The sequence below is a fragment of the Myxocyprinus asiaticus genome, chromosome 21, assembly GCF_019703515.2.
Source record: "Myxocyprinus asiaticus isolate MX2 ecotype Aquarium Trade chromosome 21, UBuf_Myxa_2, whole genome shotgun sequence".
Classification (NCBI taxonomy): domain Eukaryota; kingdom Metazoa; phylum Chordata; class Actinopteri; order Cypriniformes; family Catostomidae; genus Myxocyprinus; species Myxocyprinus asiaticus.
Window position 1 is genome coordinate 3,947,501 of NC_059364.1, and position 20,270 is coordinate 3,967,770.

The 20,270-nt window shown below is 38.7% G+C and overlaps 1 protein-coding gene across 2 annotated transcripts in view; it reads right to left on the reverse strand.

Annotated features, from left to right (window-relative positions):
- Positions 1 to 20,024, reverse strand: part of LOC127411956 (forkhead box protein N2-like) — a 48,166-nt gene extending 28,142 nt beyond the window's left edge. Inside the window, exons 1-2 of one of the 2 annotated variants that reach the window (XM_051647921.1) lie at positions 19,901 to 19,972; positions 6,361 to 6,425 (exon numbers count right to left, since the gene is read on the reverse strand). In XM_051647921.1, coding sequence (XP_051503881.1) covers positions 6,361 to 6,412 — 52 coding nt within the window. In that variant the 5' untranslated portion in view covers positions 6,413 to 6,425; positions 19,901 to 19,972. Of the gene's footprint in view, positions 1 to 6,360; positions 6,426 to 19,900 lie in introns of both variants that reach the window. The other variant, XM_051647922.1, reaches the window with a different exon arrangement.
- Positions 20,025 to 20,270: the final 246 nt, after the last annotated feature.

Genomic DNA, 20,270 nt, shown 5'->3' on the forward strand with positions numbered 1-20,270 from the left:
CTGAGCTGAGACAGTCTGAGGTCATTTGCAGCACTCTCAGACGACACTGTTCTTGCAAAAACAAAATTCAGAAGACAGAAACAAAGACAGAGTGAGAACCCTTTACATGCGTGTGTTCCACAAGACTGCACGCCTCCGTACAAACAGCGCATCAGATATGCGCACAGACGGCTTTTCTGTCATCTGTTCTTAATAATATAATAAACTGTCTCTCTACGGGCAAATTATTTGTAATATTAATTTGATAATAATAATAATAGCCTAATAATCATGATAATAACTTTATACATTAATGGAAAAACGAGCCAAATATCGTCTTGACATCGTCAAAGGCATCAGCTATTGGCGATCACTCTGACCATCGTCGATCCCGAGCTCATCGTCTGTCGACACAACCCTAAAGTGCATTTCGCTCTATAAATTAACTAAATGTTCAGGCAGTCTCCTTGCTGGTTTTTCCGACACATTCAGAATCATTACCGCTTTTGCCGGTGTCGCTGCGGCTCGCTTCGTGCGTGCGCTTGTAGAATGTATATTTTATAGGCTCGTTATTACGGTTTAGTATTTCTCTGTAATGTAGAACAGTGTTAGCAATGTTACTTATAACATTCTTTCTCAGCCCTGGAACTCAAACCATTTTCTGATGCCCCCCAATATATATAAGTAATTAAATTAATATCGTAAACGTGCAACAATAGCCGACTAATGGCTTAAACTAACGACTACTAGTCGACTAGGAAAATCTTTGGTCGGGGGCAGCCCTACTCAAATTGCTGGCCGAGTCCGCCATGACAGTTGTTGATTGAAAGAATAAAATCCGTTCTATCGCCCCTTGCGGCAACGCTGAGAATGCAGCACGTACTTGCATTGTGTTATGAATTGAGCTCTGACACGTACTTGCGTAGAGTATATCTGGACCTTTAGTCTGTGACACACGAATGCACGTGCCAAACTGTGCGATCAAACAAATGTGGGTCTCCAAACTGTGACTGCGCTGAGGAACGTCAAAATTATGGCCTAAAAAGCTGATCTTCACATGACATCAGAGTTCTGATTTGGGTTTGCAGAGAGATAAAACTGGTGGGGTGTGGTTTCGCCCGAGTGTTTACTAGGAAAGCAAGTCTAATGGAGGGACATCAATAAATACAAGAAACACAGAGTTCAGCATTTCATGTTTTCAACTTGCCTCCAACCTCAACCCTGAAACTGCACGGGCAGAGAAAGACATTTAAAATGCATTCTTCTGGTTATAAATCTGTTAAATCAATGGGTAAATTAAAACTGAAACTGAGTGAAATTACTTGCTGTACAAAAAAAGAAAAGAAAAATTGAACAAGCGGCATGATTTGAGTTATCGTTCATGTCTCTAGCACAAATGGTGTGGGAAAAGAACTAAACTTAGAACTAAAAAACTAAAGAAGCCTATTTAGACTCCAAACATACCAAATCAGTTGTGCCGTTGTGCCCTGGAGGGTGTCACCACGCCCTTTGTCAACCCAGGCGTTTCAACATGTTAAACGGTCTCTTAATCACACCCCAAACCTCTCGAATTATTCACTGTTGTCAGTTAACCTGACGAAATACAGTTTAAAACATTTAACAAGAACAAAAGCCGTTCCACCTCCACGTCAAATACACACAGGTGTGTCTTCAACCGCTGTGCAAATATCACTAGTGACTGTGACTTTATTTCAATGCCTTTTGTTAAAGAGCACCTATTATGGTTTTTAAACGTGCCTAATTTTGTTTTAAAGGTCTCATACAATAGATTGACATGCATCCTAAAGTTCAAAAAACACTTTAATTTCTCATAATTTAAATTGCAGCGTTACCTTTTTTTCCCCAGTGTCAAAAACGACTCGTTCAATGATCCGTTCTAAAGGATTCATTCTAAACTCCTCCTTTCAGAGAGCCTACTCTGCTCTGATTGGTCAGATATCCCAGTCTGTTGTGATTGGTCTACCGCTTAGTGTAGTGTTTGAGGGCAGGTCAAAGCTGTTCGCGAGCAGCCAGTGAAGACCAGAGGCGGGTTTTTTGTCACCAAATGACGTAGGTTAGTACAGGAAGTAAGTCTGGAATTACTAACGACTCATTTCTTGTGTTCAGAATCGGTTCGTTCTTTTGGGAGTCAATAACTCGAAACATTGCAGACTTTTTTACATTCACAAACAGCTATATAACACACTACATGAAAGGTAATATTTGAAAAACCATAATAGGTGCTCTTTAAGAATTTGGGCTGGGCGATATGGCTACAAAAATTATTTCTCGATATTTTTCAGCCTATTGACAATATTTGATATATATCTTGATAATTATATATTTGTTTTGTAATGGCTCAAAAGTTATTTTGTTTTTAATTGAGGAAGTATATTTAATATTTTAAAGGCTTTAAATATTGTTTTTTGTTTTTTTATTAAATAATAAAAGGCACGTTTCCCCACAGTTTTCCACTTAATGAACACAAGGGGAAATGATATTTTCATTGATTTGATTTATATTAATATTTTAAATTTATAATTAATTACACATTGCAGTTTAATAAAAAGCATTATTTACCTTCATATATTTTTACAAAAAAATGTGAATGAACAAGGTGTGCAAAAATTACAAAAACAATTACAAAATAAATAAAAAAATTATTTTTTGGAACCCGGTTGAATATTGCATATTAAATTATTACTGTGGGACCCAGTCAAGTTTATTATTATAATATAATACTGAATTGTTATTATTATTTTAAGGATTAGATTTGTTTTATATTGAAGTATTTTTCTGTCATATTTACTTCAACTTCACCTGGAGCTTTTATTTTGACACTGAAAGTGTTGTATGTAGTTTACAATGTTCCGCATCTGGTAAAACGCTGTCATCTCCTCCTTTTGTGTTATACCATGTCGCGTTTGTAGATGTGTATAATAACTTGTAGTGGTTACTAATGTTACTAAGATCATTTTGATACCGAGTTTCCGAGATGGGAGGAGTCGTAAACTTCCAATATGGCGGAGACGAGTACGGTTTCCGTAGTGAATGACAGGTTTTATTATTTTTTCTAAATACAGCTAACTGTTAAATGACCTAACACATTGTCAACTTATTCAACATAATCTGTGTAAAATTGAAAATGTAAACATATTCATTTTTTTTTACCTCCAGAAATGATAAATTATCATTTAGATAGCCAGTTTGCCAAACTCATAGCTCTAGTTGTTGGGTTCCTGAAAATCGTCACCCTGATATCCGCGCAAACGCGTTCCAGTGGCTGACGGTTTGTTGCTATATTAAGATGGACCTGTGCCATTGTGGAGGAAGGGACATCTTCTCTTCATGTCTGTGTTGGACGCTGTGACCTCTGAGAAGGTTTTACATATTAATGGACAATACATCATCTCAAAACGAGAGCTCTCACTCTGTTGTCACTGCAAAATTTAATGAGTGTCAAACTTTTTTCTACGCAGTGTGTTCCAGCTGTATTTTTAGTTGTACCTCTGTAGCACTGAAGGTATTAGCCTACTTCTGTGAAAGACTTTTGCTTCCCAACGGTAAAGCATGGGAACAATTGTCAGAATACCTGGAGTATTAGACTATATTCTTCCTGAAACGCCACCGTGCCAAGGTTGTTAAAATTTGTAGTTTTATTTCTATTTTATCCTTTTCGATTTAAGTTTCGATTTAAGTTCGTTCTCACTGTTTTAGTTTAGGCGTGGTCATTAATCTGGATAAATTTGAAAACACATCTTTTTCTCTGTTTTTTTCTCTAGGTTTTGGCCTTCCATCCACACCAAAATGTTTTTTGTCCAGCAAAAACCTTCCACCAAGTGGATACATTTGAAAATGTTGTTGTTGTAGTGTGGACAGGAGAAACGGAGATATTTGAAAACAATTAGGTATTTGTTGTCAAGTGACGTAGTCATGTGATCTAGATGGCAGCATTGTTGTGCCTGATATCCACTTTGATAGCGTTGTTAAAGATACAGTGCTATGAAATAGTATTTGCCCCATTTCTGATTTCTTCTATTTGTTTATTTTTCATACTAAATTGTTTTAGATCTTCAAATGAGATATAAAACAAAGGCAACCTGAGTAAACACAAAATACAGTTTTCAAATATATATATATATATACACAGTACTGTGCAAAAGTCTTAGGCACAAGATGTTTCACAAAAGCATTTGTCTTAAGATGGTTATTTATATCTTCAGCTTTAGTGTGTCAATAGGACATATAAATGTTAGACTCCCAAACATTACTTTTGCAAATAGACAAGATTAGAATAGAAGAACAGGGAGCCCTGCAACAGATGTCATGGCCCCCACAAAGCCCCCCACTGAACATCGTGTCAGTCTGAGATTACATAAAGAGACAGAAACAATTGAGACAGTCTAAATAGATAGAAGAACTGTGGTGAATTCTCCAAGAAGCTGGAACATCCTATCTGCCAACAACCAAGAAAAACTGTGTCCAGGTGTACCTAGGAGAATTGGTGCCGTTTTAAAGGCAAAGGTGGTCACACTTAATATTGATTTAGCTTTTTTATGTTTACTGGACTTTGTATGACATTAATTGATAAATGAAAACTATTTATGGCGTTATTTTTGAAGACATCCTCACTATGAAACATTTTTCACAAATGCCTAAAACTTTTGCACAGTACTGTATATTTTTTATATAAGCAAAAAAGTTATCCAACACCTATATCACCCATGCAGAAAACTAACTTGCCCCTTAAACTTAATAGCTGGTTGCGCCACCTTTAGCAGCAACAACTGAAACCAAACGCTTCCGATAACTGGAGATCAGTCTTTCACAACGCTGTGGTGGAATTTTGGCCCATTCTTCTTTGCAGAACTGCTTTAGTTCAGCTGCAATGGAGGGTTTTTGAGCATGAACTCCCCGTTTAAGGTCCTGCCACAGCATCTCAATCGGGTTTAAGTCAGGACTTTGACTAGGCCACTCCAAAACTTACATTTTTCTTCTTTTGAGCCATTCAGAGGTGGACTTACTCCTATGCTTTGGATCATTGTCTTGCTGCATAATCCAGTTGCTCTTGAGCTTCAACTCACGGACTGATGACCGGACGTTCTCCTTTAGGACTTTCTGGTAGAGAGCAGAATTCATGTTTCCCTCAATTATTGCAAGTCGCCCTGGCCCTAAAGCAGCAAAGCATCCCCACACCATCACACTACCACCACCATGCTTGACCGTAGGTATGATGATCTTTTTGTGGAATTCTGTGTTTGATTTACGCCATATGTAACGGGACCCCTGTCTTCCAAACAGTTCCACTTTCGACTCATCAGTCCACAGAACATTCTCCCAAAAGGTTTGAGGATCATCAAGCTGTGTTTTGGCAAAATTCAGACAAGCTTTAATGTTCTTCTGGGTTAGCAGTGGTTTTCGCCTCGTCACTCTTCCATGGATGGCATTTTTGGGCGGTGTCTTTCTAATAGTGGAGTCATGAACAGTGACCTGTATTGATGCGAGAGAGGCCTGCAGTTCCTTGGATGTTGTCCTTGGCTTTTTTTGTGACTTCCTGGATGAGTCGTCTCTGTGCTCTTGGAGGAATTTTGGAAGGTTGGCCACTTTTGGGAAGGTTCACTACTGTGCCAAGTTTTCTCTATTTGGAGATAATGGCTCTCACTGTGGTTTTTTGGAGTCCCAGAGCCTTTAAAATAGCTTTGTAACCCTTCCCAGACTGATGCATTTCAATCACCTTTTTCTTCATAATTTCTGATATTTTCTACCTTGGCATAGTATGAGGATGAGACCTTTTAGCCAACTTCATGCTGCTGAAAAAGTTCTATTTATGTGTTGTTTTATGTTAGATTTTGTTTGAATTTTTGAAACCGTTTAATATGAGATATACACAAAAACGGAAGAAACCAGGAAGGGGGCAAATACTTTTTAACAGCACTGTAAATGTCACAAATGTACAACCTTTTAACCTGTTTAGCATGATTCCCAGTCTACATTTTCACCTGCCTTTGCCGCAGCAATGGACCCTTTTCACACTTCCGCATTTGAGAAGCGGAAGTCATCATAGTTGGGTTAATGTTGGGTAAACACTGCCGAGGTGTATGTGTTTTCACAGTCCTTAAATGTTTTGCCTGGATTTACATTTGGAGACGTTGACTGCATCGTCCATCAACGGTTAAATCTAAACTCAGCAAAGGTTACAAGTTGTTTTTCTAGGGTTATCTGCACGAATACGAAGGTAAGTCGATAAAAATAAATTATTATTGAGAGGTGAGGTAAATCAGCAGGCACATATTTATGTATTAAAGGAAGGATCTACAACTCTATCCCCATAAATTGCAAAAATGCAAAAAAGAGGGCACAGTTAACAAATCTGTGAGATACCTGATGGGGGGCGACGCAGGATGTGAATGGAGAAACCCATGTCCTGCTCCATCAGACTTCTAACCCTGTAAAACACACACACTCGTGTCGGTTGTGATGTGTAATCATTCCAATGAAATTGTGACGGTACAGCACAGATTTCAAAGCGTTTCACAATTCCACCTGTGAAAGACTGCTGTAAGTCCTCATATTGAAAATACTGTTCATAGACGAAAGTGCTTCCTCGTTTAATAGCGAAGTTATCTTCTTCGCGTTTAATTGCCTGAACCCACCGAGCTCGTACAAAGTTCAGCATCTTTTGGAAATTCATGGAAACACAAATAGTGCAAATTTGTGTAAATAGGAACACTGTAGTGGCACTGGTTATTACCGTTCTTTCCGATCGCCGTCATAGTTTACCTAACTATGACGACATCTGCTTCACGAACGCGGAAGTGTGAAAAGGGTCCATAGCTCCACCTGTTCATCCGCCCATTTGGAAAACTCTGTGTTATTCCAAGCTTTAAATACACCTGACGGATATGACGCAGGGCCACACTTATCACGTTTTTATTTATTTTTTATTTTATGTTATGTACAACGTGCATCAAATGGTTTCTGATATACATAAATGAATATGACTGAAACTGCAAGCATGTGTTCGGAGAAAGGTCATAAACGGTTGAAGCAAAACCTAGGGATGGGTAAACGAAAAACATCAACAATTAACCATGAAAACACTTAAATTGCGTGAAATTGCATCGACTTCAAAACATTTCACACCAACTGAAGTCCAGTAACAACTGTATGCTGAAATAAACTTGCCAAAATGGGGCCTCAGTTTTAATTTAATGATTTATGGTGGCATTTTGGGTAGTAATAAGGGCTGGACAATACATCGAATTTTCGCGCTATAATTGCGATGAGTTTGCTGACGATACATTTATAAAAGGGACAATTAAAAAAAAGCAATATCATGAATATTGCTATGATATTAATGTGCTATTTATTTGGCCATTAAGATTCATTGAGCGCTTAAGTAGACTAATTTCACGATCATTCAGGGCTGCGAGATGAATCAAAATAACGATATGGTTAAATGTGATTATAAAATTGCAAAAAGCTGCGATTAACGACAGGTAAACGTGGTCTGTGTACTCTTCAGAATTAATGTGTGACATGCTGTTCTGTAAATAGGGCAGAAATATATTACTTCTATATCAAATAAATCTAATCCTGAAAATAATGATAATTCAGTATTATATTATAATAATTCAGTTGACTGGGTCAGTTTTTGCACACCTTCTTCATTCACAAAAAATATTTTAGTAAAAATTTATGAAGGTAAAAATATGTATCATTGAAAAATAAATAAAAATATAAAAAGTTTACATCATTGAAAATGATTAGATCTCATTCTCCCTTCATTTAGTGAAAAACTGTGGGTAAAAAAAACAAAACCTTTATTATTTTTAAATATATATATTTATTCAATGCCTTCAAAATGTTGAATCTACTTGGCTACAATGGCTGTTTGAATGAAATGGTGTTCCTCTGAATAAAAAATAAATAAAAATCACTTTTTCACCCATTTCAGAGCAAATACATAGATATCAAGGTATATATCGAATATAGTCAATAGACTAAAAAATATCGCGATATCATTTTTGTAACCATATCGCCAAGTCCTAGTAGTAACTTTTTGAACAACTGGTTAGAGGAGGACTTAAATCAGAAATGTATACTGTGACTTTCGGTTCGGTATAACAACAGCTCTCAACATTGTACAAAGAGGAATAGAAAGCATTAAGGATGTGTTCTTGCATTAAAAACAGGTAGCTGGTGTACAACTGAATAGTGCAGAATGCAGATGCGTTTTAAAAGTTGAACTATTTTTAACTTTACATGCCATATTAAAAATGCAACACTCATGTCACAAGATGCAATGAAATACCAATTTCAAACCCCACATTAAATCACAAATTCGAAGTATATATAAATTAAAATCAGCATCAGGCTCTCACAGGTGGAAACGAGCTCGATCTTCTCATGGATTGATTCTTAAACCAAAAATTACTCATGCTCATGCTGTCCCAAACCCATATGTCTTTCCCAAAATCAAGCTTTCAGCCTAATTCTCAAAACGTAATCTTACATAAAGGGTCCGATACTTTATAAACAGTGATTTAGTATAGCGTTTTTATCAAATTTAACAAAGTTCAGGATATATGCTTTGTTTCCAATCATCTGAGTTTAATGTTTTGGAAACATGAAGCTACATGTGAATGCACCATCAAGAAAACCTTCAGTAAAACTGGAGGAGGAAGTGATGATATCTGTGAACCGTTTGCAGAGATAATTCCGCTTCGACAAAGAAGTATATCTCCATGGCAAAGTGAGCGTGAACTTCACATTTTTCCCAAATGAACAAGGCAGTGCAGTACACCTACCATACCTCCTTTTGACCCTGGAAGACAAGCAAGCCTCAAAGTTAAATGGACTAAATCTTAAATTAGGCAATCTAGTATCTTAAGAGTTTTGTGGTGGTGGTGTATGTTGGAGTTTTTAGGGGTTACCATTATGGTGAAGATACGCTTAGGTTGAGGACAGGAACAAGTTAAGAATGTTCTATATTGCTTTACTCATTGAGCAATTGCAATGCTAATCAAAGCAAAGTGCTACCAATCAGCATGCATTCAGCATGCTTGCCCATTCGGGCCAGTGCTGCATTTATAACATTAGTGTTAATAACCAAATAACCAAGTATTCTAACCGAGGAGCGAGCGTGAGTATATTTATCTCGCAAAGACGCGCAAATGCATAATATACTGGACGCGCCAAGGCACAGTCGCGTGCACACGCAAGATCGTGCAGACACCGAGCGCGCTCTCCTAGTACTGTCCTCGCTCTTTTCCAAGTGTCTTAGCAGCAGCTATTACCAATGTGTAGAAAATAGCAGGTAAAAAACCCACTTAATGAATTTCGTAGCGGGATTGCATGTCTTGTGCAACATTTTATGTATCCCCGCACATTCCGTGTTCACAGTGAGCGAAATCCCCACATTTTTCGTTTTTTTACATGTTGGGGAAAATTAGTAATCCGCACATTGGAACACAAGAAATCAACAGTTTCTTTCTATAGGACTTAAAGTCCATGTCTCTATGTGCATAAGTCTCATCATCATCTCTCTCCGTGCAGTGTAGACTGTTTAACGTGCATGCGCTCTCACGGGACAGAGCGCAAGTTTTATTCTCACTTTAAAAAACAAACACATTTTCTCTCATTAATTCGCCTTTATTGACCAAGCACTGAATGAAACGTAATAAACTCTGTTAAACCCTGATTATACAAGTGCCTGGAAATCACGAACTGCTCAATATCCAAAATGTAAGTATACATTTAATTAGGTAATGTTTCAAAACGTAAACATTAATTCGACAAGATAATGGTGTTTGATATGAAAAGCAGCAAGATCACTATATGGCTATTATCAGAGCTGTTCAGCTGCGGGGTGAAGATGAATATTTGAAACAGTCTACTTCATATCATCCTCATGATACACCAGTTTCATTTCTCATTTCTGGAGCGTACAGGTATTTTTGTTTTTGTGCTTGTGCATCAGTCTGTGTAGGTCTTTAGGTTGTCTGATTTCATGTTATATACACATTCTTAATTCACAGATTAGGCCTAATATCTCCCTAATGTATATTACACATCACAACCGATTTGGTAGCAAGTCTCTTCTCAGGGATTCATATGTTTATTACATTCAGCCAATAATCACATCTTTAACTCAGTGATTAAATCGTTGATCCTGTGTGTGAAAACAATACACACGGCCAAACGTTGCATGACTAAACGGGTGACCGAAAACCCATCATCTCCTCCACAGAGCTCTTGGCTTAAAAACTCATGTGTAAATGGCAGTATGGCTGAGGTTAATATGATGTATTTACGAATTTATATCTGTAAAGTGCTTATATGGGATTACATAAGGCATAAATCATATCTTGCAAATTATAAATGTGATTCAGTTTGGGGGGACACTGTCTTAAAAACATAATATATGTGGGGGCCTGGGTAGATCAGTGGTAAAGACGCTGGCTACCACCCCTGGAGTTCGCTAGTTCGCATCCCAGGGCGTGCTGAGTGAATCCAGCCAGGTCTCCTAAGCAACCAAATTGGCCTGATTGCTAGGGAGGGTAGAGTCACATGGGGTAACCTCCTCGTGATCACTATAATGTGGTTCGTTCTCGGTGGGGCACGTGGTGAGTTGAGCGTGGATGCTGTGGTGGATGGCGTGAAGCCTCCACATGTGCTATGTCTCCGTGGCAACGTGCTCAACAAGCCACGTGATAAGATGCGCAAGGGTTGATGGTCTCAGACGCGGAGGAAACTGGGATTCATCCTCCGCCACCCGGATTGAGGCGAATCACTACGCCACCACGAGGACTTAAAAGCGCACTGGGAATTGGGCATTCCAATTTTGGCAGTGCCAGTAGCCCTGATCTTGTATGCTTATCTTTCACCAGTAAAAACTGAGCATGGGACTCTGGTTGAGTTGGCACAGACTGACCACATAGCATTGTCCTGATCTTTTTGTATAATTCGTTAAAAAAAAAAACAAAAAAAAAACTCACTAATCAGTCACAATTTATCAGTTTATGTGCTCTTAAAAACCTTAAATTTGCGAGACATAAATCAGGGTAAATACTGATCAGAATCAGAAAGCCATTGAATTTCTTGTTTTTGCACTGGTGTGTGTGTAATGAAGGCTTGTCCGGACCGTGGCAAACAATGTTGCCCTATTGCTATCTCAATTAAACAAACCACATTTATTCAACAAGGAGTGACCTACACAGAGGGCCATTGTTACCAGTGACACAAGGCACGTCTAGATCTTCACTTTGTCCCTCACAATCAGGCCAACGGTCACATTAGCATCACTTTCAATAGAAGAACAACTGCTAATGGCGGCACGTCTCAAATCCCCAGTGCAGACCAGCGACAGATGTGGATAGCAAAGGGGGAGGGATGTGCGAGATAAGGGGCTGCCACGCGAGAGTCTGTGAGACACTATCTGTGACCAACTTATGGACAAAACGGTCTCCTCCCGCTAGTTAATCCATAAAACACACTTAAGTGTATAGTTAATTTACCTCAACCTCATGTTGTTACAAAACCGTATGACTTTCTTTATTTTGTGGAACAACAGAGGTTAATTTAGTCCCCTAGTCCCCATTCACTTTCATTATAGAGAAAAGAGTGGCCAAGACAAAATTCAAATTCAAAAGTTCACCGTTCCAGATGAAAGAAAGAGTGAGTAAATGATGACAGTTGTCATTTTTGGGTGAACTATACCTTTAAAACCCCATACGAAGTTTGGAGATAGTGCTTCTGTGCACAAGAGGAAATGCTATTTTTACATTTGCAACCCAAATTTGGAGTAACCACCTATATTAAATAAGCGTGTGTCCATGTCATGTGACTAAAACAACCGTGGACTCTGAAGCTCTAGGGGACGTCCCTACTCCTGGTCTTGTCGGGAGGAAAGAAAATAATAAATAATAGGGAGGGGTATGCAGTCGGAGGGCATTTAGCTGATTAACATCGCGCAGCTGCAGTAACCTACAAACAAAGGCCAGATAACATTAACAGACTTGAGCAACAAGGTGACACAATGGTGACTGAGTTCAGAAATGGGGCGTAGGAGTCATGACACATGCGTCCGTAGGCCCCAAGGTGAACGATGTCTCATTTAGAATGGCATAATGAAACTACGCTCAAAAATGCTGTATAAAATTAGGGGTCGGCGGTATGACCAAAATCATATATCACGGTATGAGTCATTTTATATAAAGGTTATGGTTTATATCGCTATCTGTCAATTTTTGGCTGGTAATTGGACCAAAAATATTTGATATATTTCAGAATTATCTAGTCAAGTCAACTTTTATTTATAGAGCACATTTAAAAACAACTGAAGTTGACCCAAAGTGCTTTACAGATCAAACAAATAATGACAAAGTTAAATATAAAACATAATAAAATAATCTTTAAATACAGCATCATGTTTTTATCCATTTCAAACTATTCAATGATCTATTCAAAAGGTACAGAATAAAAATTTTTAAAGAATATTTAAAAATTGTTAATGATGAAGCTGGAACTACACATGGAAAGGGAGACTATTCCATAGATTAGGACCCATCACAGAAAAGGCACGATCACCCTTAGATCTATAGCGGCAACAAGGAACCCTCAATAAAAGTTGATCAGAAGACCTGAGCGCTCTGGTGAGGGAGTAAGGGAGTAGGTCATTGATATATTGGGATGCGAGACCAGATAGTGCCTTGTAGACATAAATCAGAATTTTAAAATCGACCCTGAATTTCACAGGAAACCAGTGTAGAGATGCTAAAACTAGGGAAATGTGATCTCTCTTTCTTCACCCTGTTAAAATTCTTGCTGCCGCATTTCAGGTATCGGGATCAGGTATCGGTCCAAAGAGTCCGATCCAAATTCGATACTCATGTTAGTTACTGTCAAGCTCCATAAAAGAACCATAAAAGCACCATTAAAGTAGTCCATATGACTTGTGCATTTTAGTCAAAGCCACTTAAAGACATGCGATAGCTTTGTGAATCGCAAAACGCTGCGTTTAATACGTAAATATACAGTATGCATGCGCAGTGCATTTTAGTTAATGGCGCTGCTCTGTTGACACAAATACTGTACATAACATGCGCAGGCTGGTGAGGCGGTCGCGGCTATTTTCAGCCCTCAGAGCTCGCAGCTATTTTTCATATTTGAGGCTACTCATGAACAAGACTTCTCAGATGTAGATGCTCAATAGATTGGTTCACTTATCATGGCACCGGAGGAACATTTTACCAGAATATGAATAAGCAGCTAATTAAACTACTATTTGTTATAATAAAAGATTATAACAAATCAGTCATATTCATCGAACATGTCTGTATGGGCTCGCATAAAAAAAAAAAAAAAATTTTAAAAATACAAAAAAAGAGAAAGGCCGAGTGCTCGACCGAGCGTGAGACAGAACGGCACGCTGAAAAACAAAGTATACACCTTAGCCTTTTGATTAGTGACTGATTTTAAGAAATGTGCAGGTGAGTTCAGCATCTCTTTTAGACTAAAATAAATTTACATTCACATTTTATGCACTTGGCAGAAGCTTAAATCAAAAGAAAATTACAGTGCATTTTATTACGTTATGTTCCTTGGGAATCGAACCCAAAACGTTGTCACTGCTAGTGGCATTCGGTATGAGATGAGCTACAGGACCACAAATTAACCTCTTCAAATACTGCAACGTTCAGTGTCGTAATGCAGTACCGCACAAGAGCTTCCTGTGTCAAAACAGCACCACTGACTAAAAACACAACCTAGTTTTCTAGTTTTCAAGCTTCTTCCGAGTCATACAAGAATTATTCATCACTGTTATTTCAACATGCATGAAATCAATGAAGCACCATTGGAAACATAACAGACTCTGTGCTCTTTTCTTCACGCTTCTTGTGTGTTTAGTTTCATGTCTAAGGCAGGACATCCCTCAATGTCTCCTACACCCATCCGGGGAAAAATCCATTCAGCCAATCCACATCCTCATCAATGAGCACTTCCGTTCTTAACAAGCATAAGCATTCCAAAACGCTTCCAACACATTCCAAAAGTGTTCTGCATCAGTGTCGTTGACGACCAAAAGACTTAACCTGAAAGACAACAGACTCAAGTGGCCCTTTAACGCGCACCAGTGGGGGGGATTTATTCACCATTCACTTGAGTAAAAGGCTCTCTCTGGCAAGTAACATCATGCAAAATAACATGACAAAAAATCCTAGATTTAAACTCATAGGGCCTTCTACCTCCAGTTCACCTTACATCTCAGTGTTCAAGAGCTTGACGCATAAACAAGATGCATTATTTAACAATTACAATTATTCTGGCAATTTTTACGAAATACATCACATAATGAAAGTAAAAAATTGGATGTGAATGTCTGCTCATGTTGAAATGAATGATACCTCAAATTGTGTAGCTTCTTGAGAAGTGTGCTACTCGTTTCTAAATTATCTAAACGAGAATATGAGAAGTGATTTTCATCTGGCTGACGAATAAATCTGATAGATTTGTATTGAAGGTGGGAGCCGAGTCATTTCAGACCAGATTATAATAGAGACTTGGGAGTTGGGCTAGTGTGCGAATAAACTGTCCACCCTAACAACCACCCATAATACCCTAGCAACCACTAGCATAACACCTTAACAACTGCATAGTAATGTGCTAGAAACCACTCATAACACCCTAGCATCCGCATAAACACTACGAACCATATGGTTTGCCACCCTCTGTTTGGTAAACATTGGCACATCGGTTTAACTCAAGTTTAATGATGCATCTGGACCACAAGATTTGGCAAAGAAAACAAAGTGTCAAACAGACTTGCAGTTACGACCTCCGCTAATGTACCTGTATGGCTGTGTAGATGGATACGCTCCGCCTGCGTTTCATGTGGGTCAACTCGATGACATCACAGTTCTGCACGCGTTTAGTGTGTAGTTGAAAATGGCAAGTGGAGAAAACGAGCCGCTGATAGAGAAGCCCTCTCCGTTATTCAAGTCTTGGGGGGCCTGGGTAGCTCAGTGGTAAAGACGCTGGCTACCACCCCTGGAGTTCGCTAGTTCGAATCCCAGGGTGTGCTGAGTGACTCCAGTCAGGTCTCCTAAGCAACCAAATTGGCCCGGTTGCTAGGGAGGGTAGAGTTACATGGGGTAACCTCCTCGTGATCGCTATAATGTGGTTCGTTCTCGGTGGGGCGCGTGGTGAGTTGAGTGTGGATGCTACGGTGGATGGCGTGAAGCCTCCACACATGCTATGTCTCCGTGGCAACACGCTCAACAAGCCACGTGATAAGATGCGCGGGTTGATGATCTCAGACGTGGAGGCAACTGGGATTCATCCTCCGCCAGCCCGACTGAGGCGAATCACTACGTGACCACGAGGACTTAAAAAAGCACATTGGGAATTGGCCATTCCAAATTGGGGAAAATATATAAGCTTCCTGTCTTGGAACATTTTCTTTTTGCAGTCAATTACAACAGCGATGGTCAAAAAACATTTAGAAAACAGTCGCTGTTTGCAGACATCACTCGACGCAAGTGCCGTATACTGGTAATACATAGATATATGATTAAAAATTGATGCTGACGTCAATCGGAGATAGTGTGTGGTGCATAAAGAGCCACAGGTGATCCCGAAACTACACACACTCCCCTCTGTTTTTAAGCAGGCACTCAGTGCTAATTTGGACAGAGATGAAACAATAATTAAAGCGTTTGGGGTTTTCATTGCCAAAGTTAAGATTTTGGATTTCAGCATATGATTAAACACTCAAGCCACGTTACGACATCCCTTCTTGTATCCATTTTCAAGGCCGTAACCATGTCTTGAACACTGGGTTGGACTAAACCATTTTGGGGTTGGGGGATCGCAGGTGTTGAGGTCACAAATATAATGGTCCTCTCTGAATGCAATAATTTTCTGAATTAAGGCTTTAAATGCAATAAAGGCCCAAAATATGATACATTTTGGTTTTGAAAGATAAATGTTTTTTTGTTTTGTTTAAGTTCACACAGTACAAGACAAACATGTTTCAGTCATCTTTTCTTTCTTTTTTTGTGCTGTCTCAAAGAAAAGACGAATAAAATTGTAATTTATTTTCATCACTGATGTATCTGTAAAAAGGCAAGAGAATTTGCTGTCTCTGCTCGTTTCCATTCCAATAGCCTTTTACTGATAAAATGGTGTGCATCATGACGTCATTCTTAAAAAAAAAATACAAAAAATACAAAAAAAAAAAACACTTTGTCACATAAGCTTTGGTTTAGTGCAAAAGAAATCTGCTCGAGGTGTTTCCATACAGAATTTAGTATATTGCAAATTGTGTACCTTACTTGTCCCAGATGTCCCCACTTGTGTAAAATGGAGAGATTACTGAGGTAATTTAGTGAAATTGGCCAGTTTACTGTCATTTTAATTTCACTTAACTGCAATCATAATAAACATCAGAAGACCACGTCGAAATGGAAAAGTATGCTTGTCTGTGTTTGGGATTATTAGAAAAAACTGATCGGAATACCTGGAAATATACAATAGAACTGGTGGCACGAGTGAGCCTGTAATGCTATTTTTCACTCTTGAATTAAAATATGGAAAGTCCGTTCACATTGTCATTTTATTTGTCCCTCCGAAAAAATATGTTGTGAAACACGGGGCTGCAGTCTGAACAACACATGAAAACTTCAACACTCCTCTTTTGTATGTAGTCTACTTTTCTAATTTTTCTAACCAAAACAAAATCACACTTGCTTCTTTCTCTTACATTGGGAAATAAACACTAGATAGCATGAAACGCTTGACATGCATAAACATGCATAAGTCCATACATAGCATCCAGCGTTATCAGCAGTCGTTAGGAATTTACAGTAAAATTCTGACCACATTTCCAACAAAAAGGCCATCAAAACATGGACTGTTTGAACGCAAAATTAGGTCAAAAATGGCAAAAAAGAAACAGCTTTCTCTAGAAACTCGTCAGTCAATCATTGTTTTGAGGAATGAAGGCTATACAATGCTCGAAATTGCCAAAAAAAACTGAAGATTTCATACAAAGGTGTACACTACAGTCTTCAAAGACAAAGGACAACTGGCTCTAACAAGGACAGAAAGAGATGTGGAAGACCAGATGTACAACTAAACAAGAGGATAAGTCCATCAGAGTCTCTAGTTTGAGAAATAGATACCTCACATGTCCTCAGCTGACAGCTTCATTGAATTCTACCCGCTCAACACCAGTTTCATGTACAACAGTAAAGAGAAGACTCAGGGGTGCAGGCCTTATGGGAAGAATTGCAAAGAAAAAGCCACTTTTGAAACAGAAAAACAAAAAGAAAAGGTTAGAGTGGGCAAAGAAACACAGACATTGGACAACAGATAATTGGAAAAGAGTGTTATGGATCTTAACCCCATTGAGCTTTTGTGGGATCAGCTAGACTGTAAGGTGTGTGAGAAGTACCCGACAAGACAGCCACATCTATGGCAAGTGCTACAGGAAGTGTGGGGTGAAATGTCACCTGAGTATCTGGACAAACTGACAGCTAGAATGTCAAGGATCTGCAAAGCTGTCATTGCTGCACGTGGAGGATTTTTTGATGAGAACTCTTTGAAGTAGTTTAAGAAGTTCTGAAAATGTTTTTCAAATTGTAATATACATTTTTTACCTTATTAATGGCCTGACTATACATTGTGATCAGCTGAATGGCACTTTGGTGAATAAAAGTACCAATTTCTTTCCATAAGTGCAAAATCTGTACATTATTCCAAATTTTGGCTGCCAGTGTAAATCTCTCTACAACAAATGAAAAATATGTGTCACTAAACCAGATGTTTTATAATTCTGGTGGCTAGCTATGAACATATACTATATAAACGTAGCTATAAATCAACTTGCTCAGCAAGATTCCCTTTGAACTGTTACTCCACCATGACAGTAGTTGACCCGAAAGAGAAAACTGACCTAGAAGTAAAAGGTTCACGCTAATGCAGACTATAGCATCTCCTTGCTGCAACGCTAAGAATGCAATGCAAAACTGAGCTGTGCTATGAATAGTGGCCTGACACATTTCGAAACATAACACACAAAATCGAACTTGTGTATCTAAAAGTATTTCCCTTGCTCATAGAGCTGACATAAGTAACTAAAATTTCTGTTAATCGACCAAGAGGACACAGCTAATTATCCGCTAATGACTATAATCACAAAATGGCCAAATATCGGTTAATTAATATGCCTAGGTCTGGCCGATATATATCGGCGTAACACTAGAGAATTCACCCAGCTATTAACCTTTTAATGGAGTAAGGCCAGGCCAACACAAAGAGAAAAGCTTCAGCATGTAAGACATACAAAGACATATTTTTGTAGGGCAAAAAATTGGTCTATGAATTGGAGACATAACCATTGGCATAATCCAGGTTGTTATGACTCGAGCCTTGGGGAATAGCACCAAAGATGCCTCAATCACTGAGCAGACTTGCTCTTAAAGTGATTATCCATGAACAGATTGCAATATGTCAATGAGGTCAAGCTTCCTGTGAATGGGGTTCATATGGAACCCACAGCAGGCAACGGACAAGCCTCTTTTCAAAATGCTGCAAGAATGGTTCAATGTTCCAAGCATGAACTGAGATGTGCCAATCAGCCACAGTTAACGAAATTGTTTCCCTGACACAGGTGGTATGTAAAGCATGCACGTGAACAAAGACTTCTGGCAGTGTAGGTGTTATGACTCGCATAACCCATGACGGTGACTTTCAGTAAGTTGTTTGTGACGATTTCTACTTTAAAACAGAAACTGTGCTCCATCCATTGACATGGCTGACGATGGATTTAGGATCTGACACTAGGCAGGCCGTTTCTGTAAATCAGTCCATGTCAATAATCTCAAAATGGCCAAATATCTGCCGATTAATTAGCCAGACCAATATATTACAAAACAAAACCCACCTTAAGTGTCTTCATTGATGCCCGAAAACTTAAGAAAACCAATGGAAACCATCTAAATGATCGCATTCTCTTTAAAAACTCTACTTAATGGCATACATCAATAACTAATAGTTTCTTCAGAATGGATAGTTAGACATTACAAGCAGTGCAACATTCATTACGCCATCTAAAACTATTTTAAACAACTTTCTAATTCATATATAATTATTTTACATTTTTGTTAAATGTTAATTACTTGAGAAACGACATGGAAAAATATGTCAACACCATATGACTATTAAAAAGTGAACTGCAAAAAAATGATTAATAATTCATAAGACATTTTAAAAGAATTGGTGACCATTTACAGCACCTAAAATATCAACTTTTCTTTAGAACTATTACATTCAAACACATTTCAATTTAAACATTTGATGTTGAATAATAAAAAGTTAATGCCCATGTTTTTGGTCAACTAGACATGTGAACAGACAATAGTATCTTATCACGACAGAATGGAACCAGTTGGAATTGTTGTATTGTTGAAGAATTCGATCTTTCTTCACTTAGAACGCGATTCCGCGCGAATTCGCGTTGGGCGTGTTGGAATGATACGATGATACAACGTAACCATTCACAAAAGTGAAGCCCGAAACAATGCTAAATAAAAGAAAACATCGTTATCTCACTCAACCAAAACACTTGAGCAAGATCACAAAAGAAGAAGTTTGAAAGGGTCGAGCACGTGGCAACAAGCGAAGGAATGTTCACGTTTAAATTATTCAGATTGTCGCGATTCCGCGAAATTCGTCATGTTAACGACAACAAACACGAGCTCGTGAGAAACAACACAGCAACCGAAGCTCAGCCTGATATCCGCCCATGCTTTCCACATGAACTTGCATGGTATAATGGAACTTTTTGCGCCACTCATATCAATATAAAAAGTCCATCGATCGGATAAAAATCGCCAAACTGAAATACATTACTCACGTTCATGCAGGACGATCCGGTTGTTTCCAGTGAAGCGCTTCAGTATTCGCAGTGTTCTACCTCAAACTGAGTGAGTGTGATCTGCAGCTGCTTCCTCCATCCGCGCTGCGCACGGCAACGCCACCAAACCCCTTTGCCGTTGCCAAGGCAACAGACCCACTTCAGCCAATCACAATCCCTACCCTTCAATACCCCCTGGCAACTGCTGCAGCGGTAAAGCCATTCACTCGATTTCATATATTTTCATTTTTTCCTCTTCTACACTAAAGTCTCTGTAGAATCCCTACAGACCCACGTGAAGCTGAGTCTGTTTTTAACAGTGTTAACCTGATCCTGGATTATTTTGTGCCATGTTTCACACTATCCTGGG